Source organism: Zonotrichia leucophrys, chromosome 1 (genome assembly GCF_028769735.1).
Source record: "Zonotrichia leucophrys gambelii isolate GWCS_2022_RI chromosome 1, RI_Zleu_2.0, whole genome shotgun sequence".
NCBI lineage: Eukaryota > Metazoa > Chordata > Aves > Passeriformes > Passerellidae > Zonotrichia > Zonotrichia leucophrys.
Genome location: NC_088169.1, coordinates 7,839,780 through 7,850,112, shown reverse-complemented (window position 1 = coordinate 7,850,112; position 10,333 = coordinate 7,839,780). Strand labels below are relative to the sequence as shown.

The 10,333-nt window shown below is 44.9% G+C and overlaps 1 protein-coding gene across 1 annotated transcript; it reads left to right on the top strand.

Moving 5' to 3' along the window:
• The first annotated feature begins 6,173 nt into the window (after positions 1 to 6,173).
• Positions 6,174 to 8,249, top strand: LOC135443476 (uncharacterized). Its single transcript, XM_064703736.1, has 4 exons — positions 6,174 to 6,208; positions 6,499 to 6,639; positions 7,528 to 7,923; positions 8,097 to 8,249. The coding sequence occupies exons 2-4, from the start codon at positions 6,502 to 6,504 to the stop codon at positions 8,190 to 8,192; spliced, it is 630 nt and encodes a 209-aa protein (XP_064559806.1). The 5' UTR covers positions 6,174 to 6,208; positions 6,499 to 6,501; the 3' UTR covers positions 8,193 to 8,249.
• Positions 8,250 to 10,333: the final 2,084 nt, after the last annotated feature.

The following is a 10,333-nucleotide window of genomic DNA, read 5'->3' as shown; positions in this document are numbered from 1 at the left end:
CTTTCTTATTCAAGAAGGTTCCTGAGATCCTCTGGGATACTGGAGAGAAATTTCATTGCAGCAGGGACATTTTTAGGCTGTCACAGAAAGCCATGCTCTGGTGGGACAAAGATTAGAAACAAAGGATACAATAAACCTCCACAAACAGATCAGAAACTGGCCTGGAAATCTGAAGGTCCAGATTGAACTTTACTTGAATTCCAAAGTTTACAGGAAGTAATTATAGTCTGAAGATGGAGATTTCACTAAGGCTGATGCAAAACTAAGCTCTGAAACAGATATGTTGGAAAAATTGTGTGAGTTCTTAAAGCTATTTAAGAAACAGAAGGTGGATCTTAATATCCATATTTAAGGATTAATCATCTGCAGCTGGTGTGAAACATTCACAAGTGAGAATAAAAGTAAGCCTTCAGGCTTTCTGGTGAGGAGAGAATTGGGTGGTGATGACACTGCAGTGACAGCCCTGAGGTTTCCTGCTCTTTAGGGCCTCTGTAGATGGCACAGCCATACCAGCAGGACAGTCCTGTGCATGATGTGTAGGGGATTCTGCCTTTGCCAGGACATTATTGGTCTTTTCCAGATAGTTTTCAAGATAGTAGCTCCTTTTTTTTTGCCTAACAAGAGAAGTCAGAAGGTAATTGGTGTTTAGTAAATAGCACAATACAATTTAGCTGCCTGTCAAAAAAGCCCCCAACAAGAACAAAACAGCAAACAAAACTCAGTAGATCAGTGATTCCACAAAATATAAATATAGACAGGAAAATATGTGCTAATACCAAGAAAGCACAGGAGAACAGCATCTATAAAGTTTCTCAGGCCTGGCCTAGTCACTAGATCTACCCTGATATACACCATCTGAGTGCCCGGTCCATGATTATATATATATATCTGTGGTTGTTGCTGCTAGTTCTATGAGTGAAGATGAAATTCAGTTCAAGGTGATCAGGAAAAACTTGTAAATGTCAGCAAAATAAAAAAAAATTGTAGTAGAGATCAGTGTAATTTTAGAAATAATGGAACCCTTCTGCAAATATAGATATCTTCATCTCTTTCCAGTACCTTCTTACTGTGATGAAATCAGCTCTGGGAATTCTGCGTTGGTTAATCTTGACTTTTTGAAGACCATGTAGTTATTTTATACTCTGCACCAGAAGTACATATATACATGGACACTTGCATCCTTCTTGTGGTTATTATATAGGAGGTGTGTGTGTAGAGGATATAAATATATTTTAGCTTGGATGGGAGTACAGTTTGCTGGGTAAAAAACTGGGTGAGTGGTGGTGCAGGAAGTGAAATCCAGCTGGTGACCTGTTACCAGTGGAGTTCCCCAGGGCTCAGTATTGAGGTTAGTTCTGCTTAATACATTTATCAACAATCTGGAAAAGGGGATCAAGTGCACCCTCAGTCAGTTTGCAGATGACACCAAGTTGCACAGGACTGCTGACCTTCTCAGGGCAGGAAGGTTCTGCAGGGGGATCTGGATAGGCTGGATCAGTGGGCTGAGGCTGAGGAACATGAGCCAGACATGCCCAGACGTCCAAGAAGATCAGTGGCACCTGGCCTCTATCTGCAATGGTGTGGCAGCAGGGCCAGGGCAGTGGCTGTCTCCCTGTACTGGGCACTGGTGAGGCCACACCTCAAATCCTGTGCCCAGTTCTGGGCCCCTTGCTACAAGAAGGACATTGAGGGGCTGGAGTGTGCCCAGAGAAGGGCAGTGGAGCTGGGAAGGGTCTGAATACAAGTCTGGTGAGGAGCAGCTGAGGGAGCCAGGGGTGTTTAGCCTGGAGAAAAGGAGGCTCAGGGTGACCTTGTTGCTCTCCACAGCCACCTGAAAGGAGGTTGTAGCCAGGTGGGGGTCACTCTCTTCTCCCAGGTAACAAGTGATAGGACAAGAGAAAATGGCCTGAAGTTGTACCAGGGGAGGTTTATATTGGATGTTAGGAGATATTTTTTCCCCAGAAAGGTTATAAATGTTGGGACAGGCTGCCAGGGAAGTGATGGAGCCAGCTTCCCTGAAGCTACTTAAAATATGTATAGATGTTGAAATTAGGGACACAATGGTGGACTTGGCAGTGCTGGGATAATGGTGACCTTAAACTTAATTTCCATCCTGAATGATTCTGTAGTTCTATGATTTTTTACCTGTGAAATTGCGTCATATTTTTACCAGAAAATAAAAGGTGACTGTAATGCCCCTGAAATCTGCTGCTCTTTGTAAATGCAGGTATGTAAGTAAGACTCAGACTTGAGCTCACAGTGGATTCTCTGATTCCCAATAAAAGTTGAGTTAATTCTGTCTCCCCTCTTGGCCCACCTGCTTTTAAATACTTTGGGGATCTTTGTGTCAGTGAGAGCTATCCAGTTCTGTTGTGACTAAGAAACAAGAGATTTAAAATTAAATGGGGACAAAGGAAGCATACACACAGGCAGCATGCATGGTTACACAAGCTCAAAAATGAAGCTGGAAATAATTTGCTGCTACAACAATGTGTGACTTCTCAGCATCACAGAGCCATGTTCTACACAGTGGTGAGATCCTTGAGAAAGACAAGAATGAGATCCAAAAGGAGCTACAAAATCTCTCTGAAGTACTAATGAGATAAAGCAAAAATTATCTAATGCCTGGAGAGCTTCTCTCTTCCTCCCCCTTCACATCTTGTTTTGGTTCTGTGGCAGTTTTGAGAAAAATGAGTTTTTTAACAAATCAAGGTACTTGAAAAAGCAGCTAACATTGCAGGAACATAGTTCATACAGGCAGCAGGCTCTAAAACTCAAGTTAATAAATTGCCAAGTAGTAAAAGTAGAGTTTTGTTGAAAAATCCCAGTCATCTGATATGTAGGTGTATAGAGTATGATAGTTTGTTGGCTTTCCCTGCTCACAAACCATGTGTTTTAAGTATTAAAAAAAGAGAATTATTTATTCCTGGATGGCTTTTGACAGTTGATCTGACAATAGAGTACTCTGATGACTTTGTACCAACCACATTTTGGTGACAAATACACTTCATACGCTAGGGAAATACAATTTTCTGTGTTACTTGCACGTGGTGTTGGTAAAAAAAACCCTGCAGAAATCTCACCCTTTAATTGCAACTTAGTGTCAGGGCAGGAGAGTAGCCCACAGTGGGCTTGCTAGGTTTGCTTTATGGAACATTCCCACTCCTCTTTCAGTTTCTATGGTTCCAAAGGAATACTCAGTGTTTTGCTATGGGAAGCACCTTGACCTTGCTCATGCAAACTAATGTTTTTGGTTGTTGCAGTTACAAATTTAAATGAAGATTTTGCACCTTGGTTAGAGATCTAATATCTAGCATGGGTTGATCATGACTGTTGGATTGACAAAAAGTATTTGAGCTATTTTTAATAGAGATCCTGCAATTCCATTTGGGTTGTTTCAAAATGTATATCCCATTTGGCAACAGCTCATTTTTCAGCATAATGCGATGTAGAATTTTAAATATTTTGGTTTGACCCTGGAGATAAAGAGGAAAATTATAGGTCAAAAGTGGGGGCTGATCTGCTACTGATCTGCTTCCTAGATAAAGAAGCATTGACAGCCATTGGACACTATCCACCTCTTTGTTTTCATACAATTACTGAATGGTTTGAGTTGGAAGAGACTTTAAAGACCAGCTCCAGCCCCATGCCAGTGGCAGGGACAACTTCCATTAGACCAGGTTGCTCCGAGCCCCATCCAGCCTGGCCATGAACACTTCCAGTGATGGGACATTCACAGCTTCTCTGGGAAGCCTGTATCTGTGCCTCACCATCCTCACAGTAAAGTTTCTTCCATATATGATGTGAATTTACCCTCTCGCCGTTTAAACCCATTACTCCTTATCCTATCACTACAGCTCCTGTTTGCTTTTATCTGATGATGTCCTGCAGTGGTTGCTCATCTTCAACTGCAGATTCAGGGAAGGACTGCTTTTCCTCTTTGAAATGTCCAGGGCTCCCATGTGGTCTGGACAGACACAGAACCAGATTTTCTTTCCAGAATTTAGTAGCCACATAGCAAACCTGTAAATGTTGATGTTCGTGGCTTCTTTTGCCAGATACAAATTGCAGTGGGAGCTTTGTCAAAGGAAGAATGTTTAGCTCTGAAGTGATAGAGCTGTGTCAAAATTTCTGCATAGGCTGCCTGCAGATCTTGGAAGACACTGTGACACTGACTGTATTTGTTTCCATTGTCATGCTATACTTAAATATATATGAAAGACCATCTGGGAATGACTCTCACAGCTCCTGAAGCAGGACTCTGTAATGGCAGGGTTAGCAATGCCTATGGTTATACAGCCTATCCAGGAGCTGGTCCCTCTTCTCTCTTAATTTACTTCAGGTTTTCAGTTTCCCATGGAATTTAATAGGCTGACTTTCTTAGAATTTTTAAGATCTAAACTTAAAATGACTTATGTTATTTCAACAGTTCACTATTGTGGCAACGGTCCCCTGAACGGGGAATAATTAGCATTGACTCCATGATTGCAGAAGGCTGATCAATTGCTTTATAAAGCTATACCATATTATCCTAAACTATTAAGAAACCTTTAAGCTATACTATATTATACTAAACTATTAAGAAACCTTTAACCCTTCCAGACTGTCTGATTCAGCTTTAACCTAATTGGTCAATCCATCCAAACACCATCCAGTGTCCAATTAAGAAACCACCCTTTGGTAAACAACCTCCCTAACACATTCCACATGTGCACAACAACAGGTGCAGCAAATGGAGATAAGAATTGTTTCTCATTGTCTTCTCTGAACTTTCTCACAGCTTCTCACAGCTTCCCAGGAAAATCCTGGGAGACAACTGTCTCTCTGTTCAGAGGACATGTGATTACCACAGTTCACTGGCTTGATGTGGCTGCTATGACTTAATGCAAAGGGCAGGGTGATCTCATTGATACCTTTCTAAAGTAATCAGCAATCCTTGATGTGCTCTACACTTACAATATGAATATTTAGGAACAGCTGAACAGAGACACAAAAGTATAAGCATGCAGATCAAACTCAGCAGTCCCACCACTATGTCTTTCAGTATAGCTGAGCATTCTGCAGATAATTCAAGCCTTCACAGAGTGTCTCCTGCCTTGAATAAAGTGATTGCAAGGGGTCTCAATGTACTTCCCAAGTCCTGCTGGCCTCACTATTCCTGATATGAGCCAGTGGGCCAGTGGCTTTTGGACACCTGGGCACACCAGGCTCTTGTTCAGCTCCTGTTAACCATCACCACCAGGTCCTTTTCCACCAGGCAGCTTTCCAGCCATTCTACTCCAAGCCTGGTGCTTTACCTAAAGTTGCTGTGACCCAAGTGTAGGACCTGGTACTTCATCTTACTGATCTCCATGCCTTTGGCCTCAACCCATCAATCCAGCCTGTCCAGATCCCTCTGCAGAACCTTCCTGAAGCAGACCAACATTCCTGCCAGTTTGGTGTCATCAGTAAACTGACAGATCTATCCCTTACCCCCTTTTCCAGATTGTTTGATACAGATATCAAACAGAACAGGTCATTACTAAGATCTGGGGAACCCCACCCATGACTGGCTGCCAGCTGGATATAATTCCATTCCCAGTCTCTGGACCCAGCCCCACAGCCAGTGCTGTACCCAAAGAGTGCCACATCCAAGCCAAGAGCAGCTGCTTTCTCCAGGAGAATGCTGTGGGAAATAGCATCAAAGGCTTTACTAAACTCCTAGGAAATGAGCCACAGCCTCTCCCTCATGTACTAAGTGGGTTATCTTGTCATGGGAGGAGGTCATGTCTGTCAAACAGGCCTTACATTAAGTACCTCAGCCTCTTCCTCTTCTTTGTCATTGTGTTACCGCCCCGCAATCCAGTAAAGGCTGGAGATTGTCCTGAGCCCTCCTTTCATTGCTAATGTACCCATGGAAACATTTTTTATTGTCTTTTACAGCACTGGCTAAATTAACTTCCAGTCAGGCTTTGGCCTTTCTGATTTTCTCCCTGCATAACCCCTTGAAAGCTGTGTAGGCCTCCTGCCCCTTCTTCCAAAGGTCCTAAACACTCTGGTTTCATGAGAGTTCCATGTGAGTTCCATGAGAGTTCCACCTGGGTTCCATGCAGGGCCCAGCTGGGGGGCAGGGTGGGGCCATGGAGCCCGGGTGTCTGTGACATCAGGGGGACACGTCCCCAGACACCGCGGGCTGCAGGGCCGTGCTGCAGTGCGGCTCCAGGCAGCGGTGAGGGCGGCAGGCAGGGCCAGGGCTGGGCTGGGCCAGGGCCAGGCCAGGAGCACCCGCACCTGGGGAGCGCCCAGGGCTGGGGACAGGGGACAGGGCTGTGGAGAACACCTCAGGCAGGGACAGGGCCACCTCTGGGCATAGTGCCCTGTCTCTGGGCAGGGCAAGGTGCCACCACTGGGCCAAGTGCCCCGCCCCTGGGCCCTGCGCTTCCTGGCCCCGCTGCCCCAGCCACCCTCTCCCTGCTTTACAACTCCACTGAGCCCCTTGTCTCCCTCCTCCACCTGCAGGCCATGGCTGGGAAGATCACCAAAATCCTGCTGGTGCTGGCCATCCTCCAGTACAGGCTGAGGGTGGATGCCCAGGCGACGCAGACCAGAGCAGGGGTTCTGAGTCTGCATGAGGAGCAGCAGAGCCAGATGAGTTGGCTGGTGAGTTAGATTGTAAATCACTCAGTGACTGGGCAGTTGGGAGTAACTCCTGGTTATGTAACTCCTGCTTATAGTTTATGAACAGCAGGGCAGTGATCCTTTAGCATGGGCTGAGTTTAACAGTGCCTCTGCCCAGGTGTTGTTTCCTGCCTGCTCCTCATCTCTGTTTTCCAGTTCAGGGGCCTGGTACATGGAGAACGACTGGCCCTACCCTAAAGACTAAAGCAAAGAAGGCATTAAATATCTCACTCTATTCTTCATTCTATCTCACTATATTTCACCCCCATCCAGTAAAGGATGGAGATTGTTCTGAGCCCTCCTTTTGTTGCTAATGAATTTATAGAAACATTTTTATTCTCTTACATGGCAGTTAATATATAACCAGATTCAGTTCTGTTTGGGCTTTGGCCCTTCTGATTTTCTCCCTGCACAACCCCACCATAGGTGTGCAGTCCTCTCGAAAGGCTGACCCTTCTCCCAAAGGTCATAAACTCTGGTTCCATCTGAATTCCATCTGGTTTCTTTCCAGAGCCCAGCCTGGCTGGGCAGGTTGTCACTGCAGGGTTCCAGTGTCTCTGACACGAGAGGGGATAGGTCCCCAGATGCCCTGTGTGGCAGTGTCACTGCTGCAGTGTGGCTTGAAGCAGCAGTGAGTAGGGCAGACAGGGGGAAGGATGAGGGACAGACAAGAAACACCCAGCTTCCAGAGGAACTTCTAAGGTTGGGGAGAGGATGCAGGGGCTGTGGGGAGTGTCTTGGGCAGGGCAAGTTCCACTTCTGAGGCAAGTGGGGATGGCTGCCCCCATCCCTGGGCCCTACATTTCCTACCCCAGCCACCATCTCTCCATCACCCAACCCTGCTGAGCTGCTTTTTCCCTCCTCCTCCAGACCAGGGCTGGAAAGATCACCAAAATCCTGGTGCTGCTGGGCATCCTCCAGTATGCAGTGTGGATGGATAATTCATCAGTGAAGGTCACAGAAGAGCTCCTGAGGCAGCATGAGAAGGAGCGCATTGTGGAGATGGCCCAGCTGCTGGTGATGGAGAAGCAGCGTGGACTCACCCCGGGAAGAATGCTCATCCTGGCTTGCCAGGAGTGGTGGTTCTGGGTCGGTGCTGAAATCCTCCTCCTGCTCTTTGGGATCTACTGGCTGCCCAGGCAGAGCAGCTCTGACTGGGATGATGGCAGCCAGTGGGAAACCTCCACCAGTGCCCAGGAGCAGACAGAGGAGAAGGAGGAGGACCGTGAGGACAATCCTGACACGCCAGAGAAGCCCCCAGATAAGGTAGGGACCTCTGGTGCACTTGCCAAGCCCTTCCCAAGAACAACCTTCTGAGGGCTGCATCCAGCCATGAGAGCTGGCAACGCCTATAAATAGCTGAACACCTGCAAGGACATGATTGACCTCCTGCTGCTCCTGCCCCTGAGACACCTCTCATTCTGCATTTTTTCCAGCAGAGATGGGCACCGTGGAGGATCTTCTGTCGAGACAGCCCTGTGGCTGTGGAGAGCAGCGACCAGGAAGTGTGCTCTGCTACCTCTCCTCCCAGCTGAGGAGACAAACAAGAGTTCAGATCCCTGCTTCCTGTGCAGCCCCTGCAAATAGTCCCAGTTGTGATGTTCCCCCTGTCAGGAAGTGTGGAACCCTTTGTAAATATGTTAGTAAAATTGTTTATCTGTTTTAATAAATCCTGTTTGAGCAAGAGCGTTGGAGGATGATGCTCCTTGTCTCCTGAACTACAAAGTGGGTTACTTGTCATTGAGAAGATAGGTTGGTCAGGCAGGACCTGTCTTTCACAAACCCATCCTGGCTGAGCCTGATGCCCTGGCTGTCCTGTGTGAGCCACATGATGGCTCTTGAGCTGCTCCATGACCTTCCCTGGCACCAAATTCAGGCTGACAGGGCTGTATTTCTTCTCACTGTCCAGTTTTGAATACCAGAGACTCTTCAATGTCCTCCTCCTCCTCAGTCCAGCTCTGAACAGTGCCTACAGAGGTGCAGGGGGTTGCTCTGCACCTGTGACAGGTGGCTTCCATTTCCTACCTCTCACATGGTTATTTCTGTAAGATACTTTGTTTTCTTTATATTAACAGAAGAGCTGGACTGCATACCCAGCATCCAATTTATATTTCAGCTGGAGGGATGGGTACAGGCCTTCATTTCAAAATATGCAGTAGTGTTTGGGGCTGAAGATCATATGGATCCACTAAGTCTGAACTGTAAGGATTTAAAAATATTCAGGCACTTTTTTATTGTTCAAATGTAATTACTGACAGCACCTTTCCAACTTCTTCCCTTGAAAAATTCTGTCCAGTCACCTTGCAGGGCCTCGTTTTACACATCCAGTGCCAACTTTGAATATTTGTTTTGCACTACAAGCCCTTTTTTAAACAGACAGTCTGTCTAAATTTAATGTGTTTGATGTAAGGACAGGGTACCAATTGTGCCAATCTGTTACTCTCTTACTTTCTTTATTCACCAAGCCAGAGGCCACATTAGGCAAATCTTTTTTCTTGATTCATGGTCTCTGAACCCAACATTAGGTGTGGTTTTCACCCTACCAATCTTTTCCCAATGAGTAAAGGGGGGGGAGATAAATACCACTTAGCTAATATGCTTTGTGATCTTGTCAATCCTTGTGACAAGATAACTAACACTGTGCTATTTTGTACATCTGTATTATATATTATATGTCAAATAAAGCTAAATTGGCTTGAAAAATCTAATTTGAATGTCCTAGCATCAGAAAATTCAGCATGGAGACTGAATGCTCTCCTTTCAAGAGTACACTGGATTTTAGTTGCCATCCCTATCCAAAATATGTGAAGTAACATCCAGTAGACCTCATCACACTGGCAGTGAAAACAGGTGAAATTGTGCCCCACCTGACAGGCTTGATGGATATAAAACCTCACAGGTTTTATCATACATAGCAGACTGTCTTCTAATAATTCTTAGGAATCAGAGAATTAAAAATTATTAGAAAGATTAGAGGTTTTTTGTTGTTGTTTTAACTAATTTAAATTCACTGTATTATACAAAAGAGATTTGAGTGTCTTCATGCCATTAATTAAAAATGTTGGTAACTTCAGAGAGACTGAACTTCAGAAAGCTCTGCTTTCTGCTTTGAAAGATTCTATCAGTGTAAAAACAAATCCTTTATACTTAAAATGGAGAGCATAATAAAATCCAAAAGGGTGTTGCCTTGCCTAAAGGCAATTGTGAGTGGTAATCTGTTGATTCTGTTGGTGCCAGTTTTTCACCCGGGGACTCAATGATAGGGAGTGGGAAGGAAATTATTTGTTTTATCCACGAGGAAGTTTTGAGATATTTATTTTTTCCCTGTGTAGCGTAGAGAAATAAAACTGATATCCTGAAAGTTTTCAAGGACTGATAATCTGAAAATTATGGATCATTTAATTTTCAAGTACCTTATTAAAGGAAATTAGTAGGAATTATTGATTAGAAGTATGGCAAACTGGAAAAGCTCCCAAAGTCCACATTTTGATTTTTTGTTTTCGAAAACCTATGAAAGGGATATCCCCTATTGAAAAAAGTGAGTTGTGAAAAATTCTCAATAAAAATTTAGGCTCACAAAATTATCACAGAATGATCATTGTTGAAGGGACCTTTGAGTCCAGCCCCTCTGTTTAAGAAAGGCATTTTAAGCATGTTGTGCAGGTGCATGGAAATA